This window comes from Rhinolophus sinicus, chromosome 14 (genome assembly GCF_057876585.1).
Source record: "Rhinolophus sinicus isolate RSI-liver-muscle chromosome 14, RSI-T2T, whole genome shotgun sequence".
Taxonomy (NCBI): domain Eukaryota; kingdom Metazoa; phylum Chordata; class Mammalia; order Chiroptera; family Rhinolophidae; genus Rhinolophus; species Rhinolophus sinicus.
In genome coordinates this window covers 1,291,846-1,315,327 of record NC_142514.1, presented here as the reverse complement: position 1 = coordinate 1,315,327, position 23,482 = coordinate 1,291,846, and the positions used below count along the sequence as shown (strand labels likewise).

The following is a 23,482-nucleotide window of genomic DNA, read 5'->3' as shown; positions in this document are numbered from 1 at the left end:
CACAGGTGTGCCACTCACAGCTGTCCTTGTCCCCGCATGCCTGCCCCGGGGCAGTGTTTCCTGCCGGGATCCTGCAGCCCCCGTTCTTCAGCAAGGAGCAGCCACAGGCCCTGAATTTCGGGGGCATCGGCATGGTGATCGGGCACGAGATCACCCACGGCTTTGACGACAATGGTAGGGGGCTGCTGGGGGGTCAGAACTGTACCTCCAAGTCACGTGCCCCCCTGCACCGAGCAGCAGCCCTGAAAGGGGACTGAGCGCCAAGTCAGGCCGCCAGGAAGGGGCCCTAGGGCTATCCATCCAACCTCTTCGTGATTTAGGAGGGGACACTGAGGCCCAGAGCATGGAAAGGACTTGCCGGGTCCCCAGAGGAGCTACAGTGGCAGAGGACCCCTGGTCGGTGCTCCGGCTCCGGGCAGAGGGAGGGAGGAGGGGGCCCAAGGGCTCCAGCACCTGATCCTGACTCCACTGCATTAACTGGCCAGTCCCCTCCCTGCGCCTGTGCAATGGGGACAGCGACACTGTTGGAGCACAGTGAAGCTCCGTGTCCTGGGCTGGCATGGGAGCCTGGCCCAGTGTATTCCAGGTCAGCCAGCAGCCTCCAGCCTAGGCTTGTGCTGACCGGACATTCTCGCCTCCCCCGTCGGGGTGACGATATCCTGCCTGGTTCTAGTGGCCTGTGACCAGGCACGGACCCAGCTGCAACCCAGGGAGGCTGCTTCTCCCATAAAGCTTGACCATGGGCACTTTCCGAGGGCAGCCCCATGTCTCCAGGGACCGCACCCACCCTCACTCAGGGTTTAAAGTGTCTGCACATCAGGAAGTGTCATTGAACCACAGTGCCTCTGGGACCTGAGACCCCAGGTCCTAAGCTCGGGAGTGGCATGAAAGACCACCTAAGCCCTCTCTCTCCTGGGGCCTGAGCCATTGTCTGTGACAACGTGCCAACACCTGTGAGCAGGGCCCATTCTCTGCTAACAAACATGAGCTCCAGACTCTCGGGTTCCTGCAGGACGCTGGGGCGCTGGGCAGGCAGGGCCACTCAGACAGCCCACCTCTGCCCCCGTCCCTCCCCCAGGCCGGAATTTCGACAAGGACGGCAACATGCTGGACTGGTGGAGTGACTTCTCAGCCCAGCACTTCCGGAAGCAGTCGGAGTGCATGGTCTACCAGTATGCGAACTACTCCTGGGACCTGGCTGAGGGGCAACATGTGAGCGAGCCGTCAGCAGTGCAGCCACTCGCCCCCCACCCAGGACCGTGCCCCAGCGGGGGGAGGTGCAGGGCGCGGCCCAGCCATGCCATCTCCTGTGTGCAGGTGAACGGCTTCAGCACTCTTGGGGAGAACATCGCTGACAATGGAGGGGTGCGGCAGGCGTACAAGGTGGGTGGAGGAGGTGGGGTGGGGGCCTCAGCTTGGCAGGGACTGCCCCCCGCCCAGCCAAGGTGCTTCCTGGGACCGACCCTTCACCGTCTGCACTGGGAGGCAGCAGTGCCCTGTGGGGGCCCCCCTAGCCGTAGGTGGGCAGGCACGGTGGCTGCTCTGCCCACATTTCACCCCAACCTTAGCTGAGGCTTCCACACTTAGGGAGGCACTGTCCACCTCCAAGACAGTGAAATCACCACAGCCTCAAGCATTGGGAGGCAGAAGCCCATTCTAGTTGGGCGCCGTGTAGGGGGGATACCTGGGAAGGGAGCCCAGCCAATGTAGGCATCTAGATAGCCACCGAGTAAGGTGGCGAGCACCCCTTGCCCCCAGGGTGCTCCAAGGGCCCTAAGTTGCAGAGGCAGGACCTCCGTCTGCCAGGGCGGTGGTGTCCCAGGAGGAGGGCAGGCGCAGGCCCAGCCCCCGCTTGGTGCTTGCAGGCTTACCGTAAGTGGGTGGCAGATGGCGGCAAGAATCAAAAGCTGCCAGGACTGAAGATGACCTACGACCAGCTGTTCTTTATCAACTATGCCCAGGTAGGAGCCCTGAGGCCCCTTCCCACCAGCCTGGCTCCCCACTCACATCTGTGGAGAGCTCCCACTGTGGGGTGTCTCCAGGGACACCGTGGGCCGCAAACCAGGCAGAATCAGAAATAACCTGCCCAGACTGCTACCGGGAGGAAGGGGCGGAGCCTGCGGGCTTCCCTCCGTCCACCCAAGAAGGAGCGGGAGGCTAGCAGGACTCCTTCCTGCCTGGAGAGAAATGACACCACACTGCCCTTCCCCGCTACCATGGCCGCCCCCCTCCTTGATCCGCTCAGGTCCCCCTTATTCCTCGTCCCATCCCCAAGACCCGACCCTCTCCCCCCAGGCCCTCCCCTCCCGAGTCCCGCAGCCACGCCCCTCCCGCAGCCACGCCCCTCGCGCACCCACAGGTTTGGTGCGGATCTTATCGGCCCGAGTTCGCAGTCCAGTCCATCAAGACTGACGTTCACAGTCCCCTGAAGTACAGGCAAGTAGCCTCTGCGTCTCCCGTCCCCCGCGTCCCCCGCTCGGGCCAGCGCCTTCTCAGACCCCTTCTTCCTCCCACAGGGTGCTGGGCTCGCTGCAGAATTTAGCCGCCTTCGCGAACGCATTCCACTGCGCCCGGGGCACCCCCATGCACCCACAGGTGCGATGCCGCGTCTGGTAGCCCAGGCTGAGCCGCGCTGTGCGGCCCACAACCACCCGCCGCCCTAGGCTTCCGCGGAGACAGTGCAGCCAGTGGGGAATTGCGCCGGATCCGCGCCACGCCCAGCCTCCACAACCTGCCCGAATGCAGCCGCTGCCCCGGGGAACCGGGGAGTGAGTGGAGCCCCCTCCACATCCGTTCGCTAGGGTCCACGCAGCCCTGTCGAAGCCCTGTAGACACGTTTAACTGTCATCCGCCCAGCCAAAGTGCGTCTTTGTCAGATGTCCATGAGCTTCCGACTTGAGCTAAGTAAACACTGCAAAGAAGTCCGCTGCCTTGTCTGTCCAGCAGGCGGGGCAGGCGTCCCGTAGCAGGGACCAGAACGTAAGCGCCCTCTGTCCAGCCACTGCATCTGGTTCTGCCGCTGACAACTGCCGGCCTTGGGCAAGACAGCGGCCACGTGGGGAAACTGCAGGGCTACTGGAGAAGGAGGGGCATTCCTCACACGCCCGTCCCCCCAGGGTCTCTGTGCTGGGGGCACAGCAGTGACCAGGATGCCACCAAATGCCCGCCCTCCAGGACCACACATTCAGATGTGGGGAGGGGCTACTGCCAGGAAGGGGCCCAGGTCAGAGGTGGGGGGAGGGGACCCAGGGCCAGAGCACAAAATCTAGGTTTGGGGTTTTATGGAATTAGAAGCCAGTGGAGAGGTTAAACCACAAGGGGCCATTGTCACCTGCCCTGGGCCTTTAAATGACCACTGAGGAGGAGGACTGGATCCAGGAGGGAGGTGGAGGTAAGCAGGACCGCCAGCTAAGAGGCCACTGTGGTCGTTGAGGCTCAGACCAGAGGGGTGCAAGGGAGGACCTGAGAAGGTCATCTGAACCCACTCAGACCAGAGAGCGCCCGAGAGGAGGTGCGGGCAGCGTTCTGCTTTGGACCGGTTGGGTTCCAGGTGCTTGTTGCACCCCTAAGGGAAGGAGTGTGTGTGGGGGGCCGGATGTACCAGCCAAGACGGCCCCACCCAGCCTCCCTTCCTAGCAGGGAGCAAATGACAATTCTCACATCAGGGAAGGTCCTTGGGGCAGACCAGCCCTTCCCCACAAAGTCTCTGATTTTCTGCCCAATTCCAGTGGAGCAATGGAGACCATGTCCTCCGTGAAACCCATTTAGCCCCCGTCAGACACGGGGCAGGGCTCCCGTCCAGGTCCTGGGGAGTTTCCCAACCCCTGACCAAAGGCCTGAGGTCTCCAAGGAGGCAGCCCCACTGGCCTTGAGGACGCAGGCTCCCAGCGGATGAAGAAAACACTGCCCAGTAACAGAAACCGCAGTGTAATGCTCAGTTACCCGCTGCCCACGCAGGGTGCAGCATGCCAGGCCAGAAATTGCAGAACAATTCTTCACATCCAACTTCCATTGTGCCCAGGACAGCAGATGCCTCCCACATCCTCAGAAGCCTGGGGCCTTTGCCTCGAGCCCGTCTCCTCTTCACACTGTGGAGGCAGCAGAAACCCCATCAGGCCAGCCACTCCCCAGGGCCAAGAGCACCTGGGGCCACCCACGGCCATCTCTGGCCCAAGTAGAGGAAGGAGCGTGCTGGCCACTCTTCTCCATTTGGGACACAGGACATCAGCCACCAGGACCACCCTAATGCCAGCTAGTCACCTTGGACAAACCCAACCCTCCTAAGGCTGAGAGGACGGGTAGACAGGCCTGCAGGCCAGGCAGTCACCGCCCTCTGTGTGGCCCTGCTGTGTCTGCCATCCAGCCACCCTGCCCCTGATGTTCCCTGCTCTCAGCCTGTTTCTCCTCTACGAAGTGTGGTGACATTAACATCCTGGGGTGATCTAAAGCCCTCAGGATCCAGCTCAGCCCCTGAGCATGCCAAGCGCTCGACCCAGGAGAGTTGGGTGCGTGTGTGGTGGGGTTTTCTTAGCAGGTAGAGCCTGCCCAGGTCGGAACTCACCTGGGGCGGCTTGCTGGCACAGACCTCCGCAGAGATGCCCAGGGCCTTCAGGACACTCTCCTGGGGAACGTAGTCGCCTACGGACTTCTGGATGAAGTGTAGCAGCACTTTGTTACCACCTGCAGCAACAGGGGGTGGTCAGGGTGCCCCTGGTGCCAGGAGGAGGGACGCAGCCTCCAGCCACGACCCCACCTGCTTGCTGACTCGAGTGAGCTGTTCTGCCACACCCCACCCATCTAAGCCCACACTTGGAGCCAGGCCACACCATAGAGGAAGAGCTGCCACCAGGCTGACAGCCAGAGGGAGGGGGGATCACGCGTGGTCACCAAGCTCACCAAGACTTTCTCCCTGAGGATGTGGCCCTGGCACCCACGTGACCAGGCATTGGCCCCTGACATCCCTCAGCCCCATCCCACCTTTGCTGACCACCAAAAGGCCTCCGCTCTGCAGCAGGTCCCCAGACAGGTTCCCCCAGATGCCGACAGCCATGGCCTGGAGGGAGGGGAGCAGGCCCAGGTCAGCCCTAGACAGGAGCCCTCAGGAGGCCACGCCCAATCCCCAGGGACCCTGGCTGTCACAGACCTTCAAGGCCACATCACGCACTGGCTTCTGCAGGGCGGCTGGCAGGATGCTCAAGCTGTTGTACCTGCGAAGACACAGCCGGCTTGTCCAGGCTCTGATGCTTAGGGGACACTGAGCCCCAGCGCCTGCCCCCAGTCTCCACAGGATGCACAGACCAGTTCTCACAAGCAGACCCCACCCCGTCTCAACAGGCGCTCAGAGGAGGCACAGAGCAGCCCGGCCAGCAACCAGCCGTGCGGGTCCACAGAAGCACCTGCCCAGCGAGCAGCAGTTGCTGGAGCCCTGGGGCACCCAGCCAGGGGCTGACGAGCTGCCATCCGGCAGAGGGTGCTGGGAGCATGGACAGGGCCCCAGCCTGTGTAAGTCTGGGGATCTGGCTTAGCTGGCACCATCAATCACGAGGGTTAGCCAGCCTGTGTGACTGGAGTGGCCCTACGGGGCTCTAGGCTCCCAGCCACTTCTGCAGCCTGTGGCGGGTAGGTCTTGGGTGAGAAGACAGACCCACAGCCCATGAGAGACAGTACCCGAGAGAGCCCGGCAGAAAGGCTGGTCAGAGCGGTGGATGCTCCCGGAGCCCACTTGCCCAGGGAGAGGAACAATCAGCAATGGGCCCATCGCCCCCTCACCGCTTGAAGCTCAGCTGCTTGTAGAACTGCTTGCTCTCATCCAGGTAGAGCTCTGAAAGCAGAGGCCACAGGTATGTGCCCCAGGCCCACACCACCGCCAGGCGCCCTCCTGCATCCAGCCTTCACTCCACCCTCAGTTCCCAGCTTGCCCACCCGGGGTGGGGAGGTGCAGAGCAGGGCTGAAGCCCAGAAGGGACAGGCGGAAAGGGAGGAGCAGGAGTGGCCTGGACTCTGCCACTGTGCTCAGGGCTCTGCGAGGGCACATCCTGGGTGCCCGGGGAGGGGTCCTGGGACACAGAAGTGGGGCAGCTCAGCCTAGGCTCTTGTCCTGGCTTCTCCTGCAGAGGGGGCATCTGGGAAGTTCAGTGTCTCATCTACAGTGACCAGAGGGGGGAGGTGGGGAAGAGATTCGCAGCTGACCCACTAAAGACCCTTGGTCCTGATCAGGCCAGAGTCACCACTGGGACCTGCTACTCTGTCGTCCACAGTGGGAGGGACATCAGGGCAGGGGGTGCAGATGAGAGCCACAGCTGCAGGGAGCAGGAGAGATGAGGAGAACTGAAACAGAAGCAAGGCCCTCCTGGAGAGAGAAGGGGCTGGGCACGGAGGGGGGTCCCAATGCCCTGAGTGTGGGGACAGGGCAAGGGAGAGGCTGAGGGGGAGGCTCTGGGGTGGGAGGGGCGGCATCGCAGGCACCTCCGGAAAAGTAGCCCCCGTCCAGGAATTCCTGCAGGCCCCGGGCCTCGGGCCCCACGCCCACCAGGCGCACGCCGTGCAGGTCCAGGAGTCCCTTGAGGCTGCTGAGGTCCCGGGCGATCCAGCGACACACGATGCAGCCGAAGCGCCGCAGACCGACCACCACGCACGCCTGCTCCTGCCACAGGCTCCGCAGCTCCACGGCCTGCGCGGGGACGAATGAGGGGAGCCGCGGGACCACTGCCCGACCTCCGCATCGTCCGCGCCCCCAGCCCCGCCCCCGCCGTGTTCAGCTCGGTGACCTGCTCGGGCCGGAGCCGACCCCGCGCCCGGGCCCAGCGGCCATAACTGGGCCCGCACAACCTCCGCCCCCCACGACCTACCCACGACGCCCCAACGGCAGCCCCAGGTGCCGCTGCCGGGGCTCCCGGGCAGGTATTGGGGGGACGCCCACCGCCCTGCACCCATCGGACCGCACCTCCCCAGTCACCGCATGCTTCAGGACACACGCGCCCACGCGGGCAAGATCTACGGAGTTCATGACGGCCGCTCGCTTCGGCCTCCTGCTGCAGTGAGCGCTCCCGACCCGCCGCGCTCCACCTGAGGTATCCGCGGGAGCCGGGCTCCAGGCAGGGCCACGCCCCGGCCACGCCCCCAGACCGCCTCCCCGCCCCTAGACCTTCTCTCCGCCCAGGTCCAGATTCAGATCGCCTCCTCTCCGCGCAGTCCAAGTCCCCAGAACGCTTCCCCGCCCCTATTACCGCAAAACCTGCGTTCAGTCACCTAGTTTGCATATGCATAAGCCATTCGACCAATGGCGCCACAGCGCTGGCGGCGGGCGGAGCTTGACGGCGGACTGCAGGCCTGCGCCGGTGCAGTGCTGCGCCGGTTCTGGGCCGGCGAGTCCTGGTGGGATGCGTGCGGAGGGGCCGAGCTTGTGTCCCGGGGTCTCGAACCAAAGCAGAGGAAGTAGAGACAGCGTCGTAGTACGTGGTTTGCGGGACAGAGTGAAGGCGAGCAGTGTGAGCCCCCGTATCGCGGGTGTGGAGGCCAGGAGGCTATGGAATGCAGCGCTTTCTCAACTACACGTCGGTGTTCTCTTTAACCATAAAATTCTATCAATTTCATGCCAGCTAAATATCTGCCTTTAACCCCCAACTTAGGGTAAAAAGAATCCGAAGGAGATAGCAGCAGCTACTCGGTGCCTAAGGAGTTTGCCTTGTTTATTCCTCACGACAGCCCTGTGACACCAGTGTGACCCCCCCTTACTGCTGAAGGCCCCAGGCCCTCAGGTGGAGGCCCAAGCCAAGAGGGTGGAGGCCGACGTGACAGACAGTGGCGTCCCATCTGGACGTGCCCCGCCCTCCTGCAGGGTCGTGGCCTGCCTCCCAGGGTCCGCGCACCACTCCAGGGCCTGTAGCAGGCTGGAGGAGGAAAGGCGGCCCCCAGCCCTGGCTTTGGGGAGGGAGAGCCCACACTGCGTTGCACGGCACCCACAGTAGAGAAGGCCCCAGCCCTCTGTTTTCCTGCTGCCGCCTCAGCCTATGGGTAGCACTGAAGGTCCAGGTACCAGACCAGAACAGAACCGAGTCCCTGGGTTAAAAAGAGGGAGTTCATCTCCTGGGGTTTTGAATGCAGGGAAAGCAAAAAGAGGAAGGGGAGGCCACCCAGAAATTAATAGCCCAGGGGCCGTTGCCCACCTTGGAGGGAGGAAGAGAGGGGAAGAGCCCAGGAGTGCAGGCCCCGGAGGCCAGGATGGGTCATGATGGTGGGGTGGGGGGGGGCTGCCTCTACAAGACCTGTGGCTGTCACCCCCTGGGAGCTGGGATCTAAGGATAAATGAAACATTCACATGCTTCATCTAAAACAAACTGTATTTTGGAAAGATGCTTTGAGACTAGCCACCACCGTCCCCCATTGATGATATTACCTGGACAGTGACTACTGGGTCACCCAAGGGTGACACAGTTTGCTCTCTCTCCATTGTAGTTAGTCGGCCTCATGATTTCTCACTTTATTCAGTGGATCTAATCCATGGCTATCGTCATTTATTTTGGTGCTAAAATTGTCCCAGATGTGTCTCACAAGACAGCCTTCACTCACTTTGTGATCCACATTCCCTACCATGTCCACCAAGAGACACTCAAAGCATGCCATCCCAGTGACAATGAGTACTCCGGCAGCACACGGTGGCCTCTAAAACCATCCTTCATCAAAACAGCCAGGACTCCTTGGATAAGTGGTGGGTCCGGGGTCCAGGTCCTAACGTCCAAGGGTGGCGCTCACAACTCAACACCTCTCTGTGTGTGGGCCCCAAAAAGTACCCCCACAACGTCCCGTCCATCTATACCCAACCTGAGAATCACGTTCAAATTCACGTATGTTACTTTCCCGCCTGCCAGGACAGTGCCTCCTCCCCAAGTGCAGAAGGAAGCAACCTTGGGCAGCCAGGAGTCACCATCAAATCCCAGCATACCTTGACCTGTGCATGACCCCCTCAGGGGACAAGGGTCCCCGTTCCTTCTAGGTGGGGGTAGGTCTAGTGGGGGTGGGTGAAGGTGCTGGATCAACCCCAGCCCTCAGGGCTCGCTTCTCGGCCTCGCTCCTCATCGCCTGCCATGAAGCAGAGCTGCCTGGGCCCCTCCCTGCCGATCCGATGCCCAGAGCTTTAAATGCCCTTGGAGCAGAAACACCCAGTTCTTGACTGTGTAGCAGACAGTTTTCCTTTGCCTGCCACAGGGATCGGGGTTGCCAGCCTCCCGGTGCTGCTTGAACATGCTTGTCCAGGCTGGCAGGTCCCCAACACTGTTGGGCTCACCTGTGTGGGTGAGGGCCAAGGCCACCAAGACGGAGACTTATTTTCCAGCCAAGAAGGCATCAGGTCTATAGTGAGAAATGGACACATCACAGTCACTCTGTGTTGCCTTAGAGCTGCCAAACTGTTTGTTCACCTGCACTCTTCCCAGGATTTCTCAAGGGAGTGCTTCAGCAAACTGAGGCCGGATGGAATTATATCAATGGATTCCTTGCAGATTTGCCAGTTTGAAGGCAAAATACAAGCTAGAACACGATGGGAACTTTTGGAAAAACAGCCAGCAGGCTACCAACACACAGATCTTGAGATTAACAATCTTTTACCTCTTTAGAAGTTTACCAATAAAAACTACACATTGGCCCAATTCGGAGGTCAGTGCCTGAGACTGATCCCCTTGACCCGCGCTCCAATTCAATTCATGGCTATTGTCTTTTGTTAACCCTGCGCCACCCTTCTCCCTCCCCACAATCCTCATCATGCTGGACACAACAACTGTGAAACCTCCGAGAGCACCACAACGGCCAAAACGAAACATCGCAAACCAGTTTCACAAGACCCCAAACTCTCCTAGGGACTTCTTTTATACAAATACAGACCCAGGGTTTGAGCTGCAGCACACAGGTTGCCTGGACACCTGAAGCTCAGGGTCTGTGCCAGGAGCTCAGGTATATGGGGGAAGGGGATAGAGGGGAAGAGGGGACGGGTCCTCAGCCTAGTGACGTCAGCAGCAGTGAAAACCCACTGTGTGGGCAGTGCCCGCTGGACCGGTCTGCAGCGCCCACATCTCCTGTGACAAAGGTACCCACGGGCTCTTGAATTGATGTATTTATTTTGTGCTTCTGTGATGTGGCACTCCTTTTTCAATCCAGGGGTACAACTGGTTATGGGGTGTCCTGAGGGAGGTCATGGGACAGGACAAGGCAGGCCCATCTATGGGCACAGTGGGGAAGGGCTCCCTACTCAGGGTGGAGGGGCCTCACCCCTTATCCCCACCCTGAGCCCTCCAGTGGCTGCCCACCCAGCAGACCTGAGCCCACTCCCAATCTCCAAACCCTACCCCTCCTCATTTCTTGATTGTAGCAAGCTCTTTGTGTTCCTGCCTCTGTCTCCTCCAGGCCACTTCCCCCATCCAGTGTCCTGAGGGAGAGGGACAGGCCCTGGGTGCCACCTGCTAGCAGCACGCCCCCTTCCAGCAGCAGGCGGCCTGGGGTCATGGGCACCTTCTGGCTGGGGGTCAGTCTGTGCAGCTGAGTTTCTGGGGATAGGAGGCTGACCAGCACATAGGCCAGGCACCTCCAGGCAAGAGCCCCGACTCTGGAGCTGCCACCCATTGGGAATCTGCAGCCAGTGTCACTGGGGCCTGATGTCCCAGCTCATTCGTGCCTGGCTGAGTCCTGGGTCCCCCCACCCCCCCACAGAGCTGTACTCCTTACTGGGCGGGCTGTCTCCCCTGGACCCAGGCCTCCACTCTGGAGGGTCTTCCCCATCCTTGGTCCATTTCCAGGGCAGCTGCTCCCCCTGGGGCACAGTGAGCTGCGTGGGTTGGCTGGTCCCCAGGGCTGCCTCGGTGGAATGCATGTTCCCATCACGCAGCTCTGGTTGCTGAGGGTAGGGGTCCTGGTGCCCAGGGCAGGGAGAGGGGCCCACCACTGGCGACCCTCCCAACCTCGTCCTGTGGCCACCAGCTGATCACGTGGGTCTCCTCTTGCAAAAAGACCAGTAGCTGGAGGGCAGTCTCAGTCCTGGGGAGTGTCCCGGACCCTGATCCAAGAGAGTCTCCCTGCCCCCCAGGTCCTCAGGGCAGCTCTTGGAACTCCAGGTCCAGCTGTGGCAGATAGCAGACAGGCACCCTCGCAGTAAAGTTCTAGAACTCTCCTTGACCCAGCAGGCAGAAGGCAAGGTCGCCAGCCCGGGTGGCCCACATCGACCCCAGGAGCTGCCCCAGGCTCAGAACTCGAAGCAGGTGATGCCCCCAGCCAGCACCAGCAGCTGTGTCCTGCCCTCAGCGAAGGGGCCTCGTTGAGCAGGAAGGGGCAGCCCCTGTCAGCTGCCACCCAGGGCCCAGAGCATGAGGATACACCCAGGCAAGGCCGTTGACACACCAGGAAGTGATGCAGAGTGGACGGGTCAGAGTCCCCCCACGGTCCCAACCTCCATCCCGGGCTCCTTCTCAGGGAACTGAGCTGCCCGTCCCAGCGGGACGCCGAGCATCCCCAGGCCCAAAAGCTGGCCCTGTGGCCCCCAGCCCAGCCCCTATCCCTGTCCCTTTAGGGCCCTTCACCCAGTTGTAGACGCAGCACTGCTTATTTTATTTTTCTATATAAGATTTTATTAAGGAAGGGGAACAGGACTGTATTGGGGAACAGTGTGTACTTCCAGGACTTTTTTCCAAGTCAAGCTGTTGTCCTTTCAGTCTTAGTTGTGGAGGGCACAGCTCAGCTCCAGGTCCGGTTGCCGTTGCTAGTTGCAGGGGGCACAGCCCACTATCCCTTGAGGGACTCGAGGAGTTGAACTGGCAACACTTGTTGTTGAGAGCCCACTGGCCCATGTGGGAATCGAACCGGCAGCCTTCGGAGTTAGGATCATGGAGCTCTAACCACCTGAGCCACCGAGCCGGCCCAGCACTCCTTGTTTTAAAACATGGGTTTTACCATTATTCAGGTAGGATGTGGCCAGTAGGTCAGGAGATAACGGCCACTGAAGAGTTTGGTGCTCACAGCTCCCAGTGAGGGGGTGGGCACCCCACTTGGGGAAGCCCCAGGCCAGTCAGGAGGCAGACGGAGGAGGACACTTGGGCAAGAGCCTTGCTTGTGCTTTCTGTGGGAAAGGCAGGGACAGGTGGCCAGCAGACTGAGGACTGGCTAGTAGGAATCATTCCAGCTGGGCTCTGGGCAGTAGGCCCTGGGTGATTAGGGCAGAGAGTTACTGGGTTGGGTAGTGAGAGCCCAGTAGAGGTGGGGGTGGGCCTGGATTGGCTGGTTTGCATATGAAAGGTGCGTTTCCAGGCCAGTGCACTATCACCAGGGATGAATGAATGGGGAAAGTTCTTCCCCCCAAAGGAATACATTGTTCGCCATCCCCCAGGGGGCGGCTGAGTGGCTCAGCTGGTTGGAGCACTGTGCTCCTAAAGCAGAGGTCGCCGGTTCGATTCCCACATAGGCCAGTGAGCTGGGTCCCCTACAGCTAGTTTGTGAACAACGGCTCTCCCTGGAGCTGTGCTGCCGTGAGCGGTTGGCGGACGCTGGCTGCCAGGAGTCACGGGGACTCGCTGGGAGTTTAATGGGGAGGCGTGTGGGGTCTCCGCCATCCTTGGTCCATTTCCAGGGCAGCTGCTCCCCCTGGGGCACAGGGAGCTGCGTGGGTTGGCTGGTCCCCAGGGCTGCCTCGGTGGAATGCATGCTCCCATCACACAGCTCTGGTTGCCGAGGGCAGGGGTCTTGGTGTCCAGGGAGGGGAGAGGTGCCCTCCATCGGGGACCCTCCCAACCTCCCCCCCAACCTCGTGCTGTGGCCACGTCTCTTCCTCTTCCTCTACTCCAGGAGTGGGTCCCACCAGCTCCCTTGGCACCCACATTTGGTCCTTGGGGGCCTGGCAGCTTTCAACAGGCACAGTGGAGATGGCTCAGTCATGTGTATGTCTGTCCTTGAGCCATTTATCAGTTCGTCAGTCCCTCCTAAGAGTCATGGATTCAGGGACATGGATGCTGACTCCTCCACGGCCACTGTAGTGACGTCTGGCAGGAGCTGTGATGTTGGCAGCATCTGGACAGCTGCGGCGTTCCCTTCTGCCCGCTGTCTCTCCAGCTGCCGGGTACATTTAGCGTGAACACTGTGGGCCCATGATGCTCAGGGGCAACCGGTCCCCAGGGGGAGGGGCTGTGACCTCCCTCCCAAGTGAGCATGGCTGTGGCCTAAGGACTCGGCTCCCTCAGGGAACTGGGGCTCCCACCCGGCTCAGCAGCATCACCTCCGACGTGGGGAATAAGCAACCTACCTGAGGACATTTGGGTAGGGTTAGGGTGTGTCCTCCTGCAAAACAGAGACACACGTGTCAGGGAGGAGCCACACAGCAGTGGGGAGACCCAGGGTTCCTGCTTCTGGCAGTGCGACCTTTGCCCAGAGACTGACCCTCTCCGAGGCTGGCGAGACTGATGTGGACAGGGCTCCTTGCCAGGCCTGACCAGGGCGCCAGGACAGGTGAAATGACATGGGGGCACACCCTACCCACCTCCTCAGCTACCAAACCCGTTCCTAACTCACCCCATTTGACCATCAACCAGTCAGAGGTGTGAGCACTTCACAGAGGACGGTCCCCCACCCCTCAAGGAGCAGGTGCCCCAGAACTGGGAGGTAAGGGACACGAGCCACTGCCCAGCTTTCTCACAGCCTGGGACCCTGAGACCTGCCTGCAGCCTGGGGCACAAGGTGAGGACACAGGACAGCTGTGCTGACAGCACCCCGAGGACCTTGCTGACCTCTCCCCTTTGCATGTCTTTGCTCAGGGCTTGCTCCCCCTTGGGCCTTCTCGGGCTCCCCAAGGCCAGAGGTAGGTGGGTCTATACAGCCGGATCCTGGTGACCAGCTGGGTGTGGCCCAGACAAAGAGCCCAGAGTAGGGTGGACACTGCACGAGCGAGTGAATGTAGGGATGAATGATATCGCCACTTGGTGACCCGGTGCCTTCCCTGCTGACTTCAGCCCTCCCCTTGCTTCTCTGTCCCCTAAAGGCAGACGGGAGCTCAGCGGCAGTCAGCGGGCACTGGGGTGGCCCAACGCTCCAGGAGGTCCTGCCCTCCCAGGCAGCCGGTACCCAGGCCCCTGAATGTGAGGGACAGAGCCAGGGACGGTGTCTGGGATGAGAGTGCTGGGACCTGAGCCATTGCTCACCACATGACTTTCTGGCTTTCACCCCGATGTAGCAAAGGAGCAGAAGAACGGGAACCAGGATGAGGACACAGAGCAAGACCCACAATCGCCAGGAGGAGCAGGTGGCATCTGTGCTGCTGGTCCCGGGGTTTGTTTCCACCTGCAGCAGGCCGCTGCACCTAGGACAGAGGGGTGGTAGGGACGCAGGCAGCAACACAGGCACCAGGCTGGCCATGATCACAGGACCCACGAGGGGCCCGCTGCACAGCCAGGCTGGCCCAGCGACAGGGCAGCTCTCGGGGCCATCGTGGGTCTGTCTGACTCCCCATGTCCCCCAGCTACGGGGAGACAGGGCGGGGGAGGAAGAGGAAGGAGAACCAGGATGGAACAGGGACACATGACAGGGGAAGGGGAGAGAAGACAGAGACGGCTAGAGACCCCGGGCACAGAGAGGAGCAGCAAAGGAGACAGAGTACGAAGGCAGGCCCGGTGTCAGGGACAGAAAACTGCTAAAGCCAGTACAGACCTGGGGAGGGGACAGGAGGGGTGGGGAGGGTGGTTATAGAGGGACAGACCTGGGGAGGGGACAGGAGGGGTGGGGAGGATGGTTATAGAGGGAGAGACCTGGGTAAGGGAGAAGGAGGGGCAGGGCGGGGTGGAGACAGAGGACCAGTACCCCTCCCTTGTGGCAGCCGTATGGTCACCCCAGGCTCCTGCCATATGGTCACCCCAGGCTCCTGCCATATGGTCACCCCAGGCTCCTGCCAGGATCTGAGCACTCAGGTCAGGGCTGGGACCCAGGGATCCGCTTTCGGGGGTCCTGCTGCTGGGCGCGTGGGGTGTTCACTTTGAGAGCCCCGCTTATAGCCTCTCCTGACTCCAGCATCACAGGGTAGCCTCTTTGCCCTGACACTGGGGGACACCCAGAGCACAGGATTGGGGGGCTCTGGCAGCAGCAGCCCGCCCTCCTCCAGTAAAGTTCGTTCTCACTCTGGGAACTGTGAGGAGCTGACACGGGCTCTTGGCCAACGTGGCACGTTGTATGAAAGCCACAGGGTTCTAGCAGGTGTGGCCAGGGCTGGCCCAGCGTCTCTCTGATGGGGGAGGGCCCTTATCTCCCAGGGGAGCTGAAGAGCTCCCTCCTGGGGACACGGGGCTCACACCACCGGGATCACCTACTTGGTCCAGGGCTGACACTCTGCCAGGCTTCCGTTGAGAGAGAAGGTCCCGGGCGGGCAGTCTGCACACTTTGTGTCCTGCCGCTCGGTGCCTGAGAAACAAAGGGGCGGGCAGAGGGGGCCTCGGGGCCCAGGCCTGGAGGGGAGCTGGGCTTCCCCCACCCCTTGGGTTCGGGTCTGGGGTCTGTGTCTTCACTGACGCTGGGCACCAGGCAGAGGGAGCTGGGGGAGGGCCCAGCCTGTGGCTCACCTCTTTCCTGCACCCTCTGGCCTGGCCTGCAGACACTGTGGGGCCTGCATGAGGCACAGTCGTCCCCGTCCTCCGTCGTGCAGAAGTGGCCTTGGTCGCAGCTGCACACAGCGTTCTCCGTGCTGGAGCACTTCCGCCGGGTCACCAGGCCCATGGCTGGGATGCAAGAGAAGGAGCTGAGAGCAGCATCAAGGACTGCCATGGTGGTGGTGAGTGCCCCGTCACTGGAGGAAACCAAGCTGAGGGCTGCACAGCACCTGCAGGCCTGAGGGCTCCTGCCCGGGGTTTGGTGAGTGCACTGGGTGACAGGACCCCAGCCCAGCTGTGCAGCCCTGGGGGGGGTGTCTGGGTCCCAGCCAAGTGCACCCCCAGCTCAGCTGAAACACAGGCCCAGAGGTGCCGGACACAGGGGGTGAGTCCCAAAGGGGCTCTGAGGGACATGAGCAGCAGCAGGAAGGGAAGGCCCAGCCTCAAGGGGAAGGGGTGACAGCAGGAGGGTCTTCTAGCTGGGTCAGGCCTCCGGGGAAAGTGAGAAGTCCTCCCAGCTTAGGCCCAGACAGGAAGTGAGAACAAGTCAGCACGGGGGCCGGCGAGGAAGCGAGTGCCAGCGCAGGCCACCCAGCCCTGAAGACCTGTCCCTTAGACAGGTTCCCATCCTGCAAACCAGGCTAGTCAGATGGCACTGACAGGACGCAGACCCACCCTCAGCTGGTGGGGGTTAGGGTAGCAAGGGGTCCTGGTCCACCCTGAACCCTCCTGAGGGACACCTCAGTGACCTCTGCCCCCACCTCTGCCCCGTCAGGCAGGTGCTTTCTTCAGAAAGATCTGTGGATGCAGCGCCAGGCTCAGAGCCCCTCAGCCCCACCTCGCTGAAGCCCAAAGCATTCTGGCCTCCATCTCTGTGCTGCCCTTCCTCCTGGGAAACGCCCTCCAGACCACCCGCCGTGGGCAGGAAGAGGGCCCAGGCTCCAGTGCTCAGCCCTAGGAGGGTCCTAGGGTATGCGTGTGGGTGGTCGGGGAAGCTGAGGGTCCTGAGAACCTGCACACTGCAGGTGCAGGGGACACACAAGATGGCAGAGGCGGGTGTAACCCTCTACTCAGTCAGGGTTTGCCCCAAGCTGGGGTGCCCTAGCGATGGGATAGGGTCCCTGAGCTCCGGAATGCCTAGGTGGTGGGGTGATGGGGGGAGACGCTCCAGACCCTCTCTGGAAGAGGCAGGAGGGACCATGGGCCTGAGGCTCCTTTGAAGGGTCCCCCACAAGGAGCTCCGCTGGGAGATGGGGCGGGACCTGGCCCAGGACAGCTCTGTGTGCTGGGACAGTGGGATTTCAGGTCTTACCTGGGTCACAGACACGGCACTGCAGACACTCACTCAGGCCATTGAGGTGGGCGGTGTAGGTCCCAGGGGTGCAGGGAGCACACAGTGTGCCAGTGAACTCCCCACAAGCCTGCTTCACATGGTAACCTGCGGCCCAGAGGGTTCCCACAGTCAGGATGGGGGCGGGCCCTCAGGAGCTCTCACATCACTGCCACCTGGAGGCAGGTGTGACGCCTGCCACAGGGACTGAAAGGCACCTGAGAGGTCCCCAAGGCCATGTGTTTTGCTAAGCTGTCTCCCACCACACCAGTGAGCCAGCTTGGGGTAAGTGGGAATTTTCTGGTACAATGTGGGGTCTCCCGGGACATGGAGACCTGGCTGTGATGCGGTGCCCTGTCTGAACCCCAGTCCTTTGGCCGCAAATGGATTGGCCACATCCCACAGCCCCACCTCTGTGCAGTGTAGTGGGGGCCTCGTGGGAAAGCGTGGAAGCCGCAGGGGCCATCCTGGGGTTCAAGGCTCCACCCTCCTCTGTGCCCCAGAAGCTCCATGCTTCCCATGGTGGTGGGTTCTCTGAACACAGGGGTTCCAGGCCAGGGAGGGGGCAGGAGTGCCTGCCCTGTCCCTAGTACCTGCACAGGTGTCCCTGGACCACAGCCCTGCCCCCACAGGGGTCCCAGCAGGGCAGCACCCACCTGGGTTGCACTTGGGGCAGCACTCGTCCCCCACTGGGTATTCCTCCTCTTTGCATGGGGGCATCGTCTCAGTGCAGTGGGGGGACCCCAGGAGCAGGAAGTAGAGAGCCTAAGTGAGAAGAGGACAGGGTGTTGGGGCAGGAGCTGCCAGGGGGGCCCCAGGCTCAGTCCCAGGGTCCCTGTGGCAGCAGTGCCCTGCAGGGGTGTCAAGGTGGGCCCAGGACAAGCTCTGGGAATGGTCTCTTGTCCACGAACGACCCTAAGAGCCTGGGGTGGGGACTGCCCAGCTCCCCACTCGGGCCCCTGCTCACCAGAGGGGTCCCCACACCCGGGAAGGCCAGACCTCCTCTGGCCTGGACAGCCTCTGGGCCTCCCTGCTGCCCTGTGCTGGTCCCCTGAGCGCTGGGAGCTGGCAGGGACAGAGGGTAGGGTCTCTCTTGCCCTGCAGCACACAGACGAAGGAGGCCGTGCTGGGGGCCCTGGCAGTCAGGGGGGCGTGCGGGAGGGGGTTGAGGGGGTGACCGCTGGCCAGGAGCGTCACCCCAGTGCACAGACATTGGAGATGATCTGAGTCCCAGGACAGGCTGCAGGCGGTGGGGAGGGATCAGCCCCTGCCAGGCTCCCAGCCAATGGCAGGTCCCTGGCTTTCTGCCCTGAAGGGGGGCTGCCAGTGGGGAGTTCCTGTGGTTGAGAATGGCTTTCCTGCCTGTGACCAAGGAACTGCATGTGCCGGGCTAGGACAGCCCAAGTAGCTGGGCAGCTGGGGCAAAGTCTGGTATGTGGATGGGACGGGGGCACAGCCCAGGGCAGACACTGGGAAGGAGGGGCAGAGCTGCGCACACCGCGGTGACAGGAACGGGCCCAGGGGACAGACGAGGTTCACAGGACTCACCAGATTCAGAGCGGTGCTGGGTGCTGGGCTCCAGGTGGGCGGTCCCCAGCCTGGCAGCAGCTCCATGTCCCTCCTCAGAATTCCTCATTCCCTGGCCCCGGTCCCAGGACCCCCGCCAGCAAGAGAGTTGACTCGACCTTCCTGTGCTCTAACTTCCTAGAAGAGAAAATGAAAGAGAAACTCATTGTGCAGATCAGAGGCAGAGACTATTTGCTCTCTGAGGGCCCCTCCAGCGCACAGCTGCCCGGGAGCACACCATGTCAGGCTGGGCTCTCCGGACCCAGGAGATGACCAGGCAAAGTGGGGGCAGGGGGTGGGCCACGGAAATAAAGGCCGAATTCAGTGTGGGGCCTGCAGCACAGCCTTCCTCACCGACCACCCTGTCCCAGTGGGTGAGCCCAGCATCTGACCCAGCAGTTCCCCTGGCCCCTCCTGTCCAGTAGCAGCCCCCCTGAGTTTCCAGTAGAAGCAGGTGCCCCAAATGGCGGCTGCACTTCTCCTGAGAGCCCGCCTGCTGCTCCCTAGCACAAAGCCCTCCCTGTTTCCTGTTACCTGTGTCAGCAGCTACAGAAATGGGGTAACAGTCCCATCCAGAGAAACCTCGTTCGGGGACAGAGCCAGGAGTGCAGTTTCCAGGCTCTCAGCCTCACGTGGAAAGGTGCTGGCTCAGGTAGTGAATGGCCATTGGCCACTAATATAACTGCCGTGGCTACACTAGCAGAAAATGGGGGCTAGAAAGAAGATGGTGGCTGAGCTAGCAAAAGCGGAGTGCAGCTAGCAAGTGGGGTTGGTTGGTTGGCAGAGAAGTGGACGGCAGGCTGCAGATCATGTGGATCCAACTTCCGCTGTCCCCAACCCAGCCTCCAGTGAGAATATAGTGGTATGACTCCCCTATCTGTGGGTCCGTGGGTGTTCCTTTTTGGCCTAGCCATATCTTGCGTTCTTATGCTGGGAGAGGGCCAGGAGACCCCACGTGACACCTGGCATGAAACCTCCCTTTCAGGCAGTGTGGTCCTGCTGGGTCCCCACTGCTACCTGGACATCTGCCTGGGCTGTTTCCACCTTCACATTCGGAGCTTGGCTGTGCTCAAGGCCACTGTTCCCACAGCACCTTGAGCCCCAGTGGGGGTGGGAGCGGGGGGCGTTCCGTCATCCTTGAGTACACAGAGAGGCTCCCACCACCCATGCGTTCAGAACCCCATCTGTCCCAGGAGGTCATGGGGCTGAATGATTTCTACTGTTATTTTATAGATTGGGAAGTGGGGCCTCAGAAAGAGACATGACCTTGCCCAGGGTCTCATGATGAAAACTTCTCAGAACCAAACCCCAGTCTTCCTGTCCAGAAGGGGTTCTCCCCGTTGGGTCTTTCCAGAACCACAGCCACCCCCAGAGCTGGGGACTATGGGAGCAGCTTCCCCCCACACACACACACACACCTGGTGCCCTAAGAGGCAGGTGTGGGGGAGGGGGAGCTTGAGAAAGGCAGCCCACCCACCCCTGGTGCCCAGACGGGGAGTGCCTGGGGGAGTCAACCGTACCCACGGCCCCCTGACTTCCACATCACGTGTGTACCCCCAGCCCATGGGATGGGCATGGCACCCCCACGGACTCCTTTATCTGTGAGGTTGTAGAACAAATTAAACGTGGCAGCTTTGGTCTAATCAGACTGGTCGCAACCCTAAAGTGTTTATCCAGTTCCACAGGCCCCGGCAAGGTCCCTATCAGGCCTTCACCAGACCCAGGAGCCACGGGAACCACCGCTCCTGAGCTGATAGCTGGACACCCAGCCAAGGCGGACCTGGAGCCCCTCCTGGGCAGTCTCTGGCACCAAAGTCCTGGGGCCACTACCTAATTTCACTTCTGGGGGATTTGGGGGAGGGTCTGGTGCTGTGATCGGGTGGGGGCTGACCACTGTCCCGTTGGACCGAGCTTCCCAGCTCTCAGGCAGGGCCCACTGCTGGCCACCATCCCCCAGGGCAAACAGCCAGCCATGCAGACCCCAGGGCTCCGAGGCAGGGTGGGGGTCAGGCAGGACCCACAGCTTGGGAGACCCCCTGACACTCCTGGCAGCACAGGTTCCCATCCCCCCCAGGGCCTGGCAAAGGGTCCCCCAATCTATACTCCCCTGCCCACAGGCCACTGGAGTTTCCAATGAAGGGGAAGGGGCACCCCCCTGCACGCTCTGCTCAGCCCTGATGAGCCCTGGGGAGTGCTCTGGAATGCTCCAGAAACCCCAGCAGCACACAGGTCCCTTGGAGCGTACTGCAGGGACCCAGAACAGGCTCTGGGGTGCTCGGACTCCCATCACTCCCTCCCACTCACCTCCCAACCCCTGGGTGCTCTTCAGGGTGGGGTGCCCAAGGATTTTAAAGAAAAAAGATGTTCTCCCGACACCTGGTGAGGACCCCCAGGACCCACCCCCACCCCTGACTCTCGACCCACCCCTCCCTTCAGATGCACCCTGAAAGGTCATGTCATCCACTCCACCCTGGGCAGGTGGAGAAACTGAGGCACAGCTAGGATCAGGACTTACCCACAGGCGTCAGTGAGTCTCAGCCTGAACGGGGAGGAGTGGCCGGGCTGGCTCGTTTCCCGCTCCCTCTGCCACAGCCTCTCCCCCAACACACCCTGGCATCAAGCTTCAAGGTCATGGGTGCCTGAACCCAGAGTCAGGGCTCAAGGGGCCCCACAGAATGCTGTCTGTGCCAGGTCTTCACTGAAACCTTGCCTCTTCCATGGTGCTTTCTCTGATTGCTGAATTTAAAACCTGCCCCTCCTGTACCCCCTCACCCTAGACCCCAGGCTCTTATTTATTCAATGTCTTCCTGCCCCCCCCCCCCGAATGCAAACTCTGGGGGCAAGGAGTTTTGTGTCCCTGGAAGCAGGAGAAAAAGACCTGGGCTTCAGATCTCTGCATCATTCATTCATTCATTCCTTACTCATGCTCTCAGGCCAGGCCCTGTTCCAGGGCTGGATTCATCAGTGATGAGATGAGACAAATGGGGACGGCTGGAGCTGGGCCCACCAGGTGTCCTCATTGCTGGATGGCATCTGCTGGGGGCCGCTCTCCTCTCACCCCACCAGGGCCCCCAGGCATCAACACGCAGGGCAGGATGTGGGAGTGCCTGCCTGGGGCTCCATGGGGCTCATGCACCCCATCTTTACCTGGGGGGTGTAGACCCCACCCCAGGGCCTCGTCTTCCACTGCCCTGTGTGATGTGGGCACTGGGACCCCAGGATGCCCTTTCCTCTCCAGACATAACCAGAGCCTGCGCCCAGAGACCCCCAAGGGCCCAGGGGAGGGCCAGACACTGGGGCTTCAGAGGGAATCTGTGCACACCTCCCACTAGTGCAGATGGGGAAAATGAGGCTGTGCCTGCTGAGGATCACAAGCCCTCACACTGGGGCTGGGCCTCTCCTACCCCAGCTCTGCCACAGCTGGCGGAGCTCCAGGATGGCAGGGCCTGCCTGGACCCCAGCCCCATCACCCTGCTGACCCGCCCCACAACCCCAGCCTGCACCCATGTGTCGCCCCAATACCTCCGTGTCAAGACAGCTGCACATGAACTCTCTGGAAATCCCCTGGTCACATTTCCTCTTCCTTCTTGGAAGGAGTTTCCCAGGATCTTGAGGATGGAGGAGAGATTGTGAAAACCAGTGTCTGCACTGCGAAGGCCGACCCGGATGGGCCCTGCTCTCCCCTGTGTTAAAGCTAGGTAATCTCAGCCCCCTGCTCTGTGCAAGCCCGGGCAGGCAGTAGGCTCAGAGGCAAAGCAGCCTGGTCCCCACCCTCTTGCAGTCATGGTCCAGTGAAGGAGTCTAAATGCCAGATTCAGAGTCATGTGATGAGGACTCGCTTAGCAGGCGGCAGAGGCCAGCTGGGGCTCTGAAGGATGAATAGGAGCCCTGGGGTGGGACAAGGTGGGCAGGTCATTCTCTGAGGAAAGGACGTGGGTTGAACAGTGTAGCCAGAAGTACTTGAGGTCCACTCCTGGTGTGGCACAGCGGGGCACACTGTGGTGCCCACCAAGGCCCCACCTGGAGGAAGGCTGGAGATGCCAGGTGCATCTTGCACACAGGAAACTGTGCAGCTGTTGCTGTTCGGAGGGTGGACAGAGTGGACGGAGCTAGGCAAGGAGGCTCCTGGGGTCACCCAGGTGGGACGCCTGAGTTGCAAGGGGGGACAGCGAGGGTGTGGAGAGAGGGCAACCTGGCCAACGCCCAGAGGTGCCATGCCTGCAGGATTCTGCCTCCAGCTCGAGTGATGAAGGGCAGAGCATGGACAGAGAGGCCAGGGGACAGACAGAAGAAGGGGCTCGGGAGACATGGGTCAGACAAGGGTCAGAGAGTGTTTGGGCGCCTGGGACGTCCCAGAGGTTGAGGTGCCTGATCCAATCGTAGCCTTCTGGGAGCAGAATGGGGGGCCTGGGATGGTGGGGGCCAGGTTTCCACTCCAGCCCAGACTGGCTGCTTCAAACTCCAGGCTAGGGTATCAGTTGTCCACTCAGACATTTCCCAGGCGTCCCAAGCTCAGCGTGCGCCAGCCCCCGACCCCCAAATAACCATCTGCAATCCCCCCTCTTGGGGAAAGTCCTCTGCTTCCACCCAAAATCAGGAAGGGCCCTGGGAGGCAGTCACCTCGTACGTGTCAACCACTTCACACCCACACCCAGGCCAATTCTGGGCTTGGAGACACAGCCTCCAGACGCTTCCCACACCCCTCCCTCCAGGCACCCTCGGCACCCCCCACTCCCTCACTTTCCATTGTGCAGGCAGCAGCCGGGACCTTTTCCAACCGTAACTGAGACCCTGTTTGCCCCACTTCCAGGTTGTTCCCCCCAGTCTGCCCACTGGGGCCCGACTTGCCTCTCCACCTATCTCCTGCCCTTCATGGCTCCAGCCGCACCACACGCTTCGGGTCCCTGGTGATTCCAGCTCCTTTCCATCCCAGAGCCCCCATGCACTGTCCTCTCTGCTCGGGTGCTTTTCTCAATGGCTCTCTTCG

General features: G+C 61.5%; 3 protein-coding genes across 9 annotated transcripts in view; 1 reads left to right on the top strand and 2 right to left on the bottom strand.

Annotated features, from left to right (window-relative positions):
• MMEL1 (membrane metalloendopeptidase like 1) overlaps window positions 1-3,791 on the top strand; it is a 31,693-nt gene extending 27,902 nt beyond the window's left edge. For 2 of the 4 annotated variants that reach the window (XM_074334235.2, XM_074334232.2), the window contains 6 exons: window positions 55-174; window positions 1,079-1,212; window positions 1,318-1,383; window positions 1,866-1,961; window positions 2,360-2,436; window positions 2,517-3,791. In XM_074334235.2, coding sequence (XP_074190336.2) covers window positions 55-174; window positions 1,079-1,212; window positions 1,318-1,383; window positions 1,866-1,961; window positions 2,360-2,436; window positions 2,517-2,616 — 593 coding nt within the window. In that variant the 3' untranslated portion in view covers window positions 2,617-3,791. Of the gene's footprint in view, window positions 1-54; window positions 175-1,078; window positions 1,384-1,865; window positions 1,962-2,359; window positions 2,437-2,516 lie in introns of all 4 variants that reach the window. The other 2 variants (XM_088790060.1, XM_088790059.1) reach the window with 1 other exon arrangement.
• Window positions 3,792-3,911: 120 nt separating this feature from the next.
• On the bottom strand, window positions 3,912-7,812 carry PRXL2B (peroxiredoxin like 2B). Its single transcript, XM_019757113.3, has 7 exons — window positions 6,944-7,812; window positions 6,466-6,670; window positions 5,770-5,821; window positions 5,144-5,207; window positions 4,978-5,053; window positions 4,562-4,680; window positions 3,912-4,088 (listed from the first exon to the last, which is right to left on the bottom strand). The coding sequence occupies exons 1-7, from the start codon at window positions 7,004-7,006 to the stop codon at window positions 3,996-3,998; spliced, it is 672 nt and encodes a 223-aa protein (XP_019612672.3). The 5' UTR covers window positions 7,007-7,812; the 3' UTR covers window positions 3,912-3,995.
• A 3,775-nt stretch (window positions 7,813-11,587) lies between these two features.
• Window positions 11,588-22,242, bottom strand: TNFRSF14 (TNF receptor superfamily member 14). 4 transcript variants are annotated; one of them, XM_074334237.2, is made up of 9 exons: window positions 22,018-22,242; window positions 18,478-18,633; window positions 17,586-17,694; window positions 16,912-17,037; window positions 15,573-15,728; window positions 15,324-15,414; window positions 14,166-14,323; window positions 13,274-13,308; window positions 11,588-13,083 (listed from the first exon to the last, which is right to left on the bottom strand). In XM_074334237.2, the coding sequence occupies exons 2-9, from the start codon at window positions 18,541-18,543 to the stop codon at window positions 12,961-12,963; spliced, it is 864 nt and encodes a 287-aa protein (XP_074190338.2). In that variant the 5' UTR covers window positions 18,544-18,633; window positions 22,018-22,242; the 3' UTR covers window positions 11,588-12,960. The 4 variants fall into 4 exon arrangements, with proteins under 4 accessions (XP_074190338.2, XP_074190341.2, XP_074190339.2 ...); XM_074334240.2 differs by lacking the exon at window positions 22,018-22,242 and adding an exon at window positions 21,011-21,132; XM_074334238.2 differs by lacking the exon at window positions 22,018-22,242 and adding an exon at window positions 19,030-19,427.
• Between the last annotated feature and the right edge of the window lie 1,240 nt (window positions 22,243-23,482).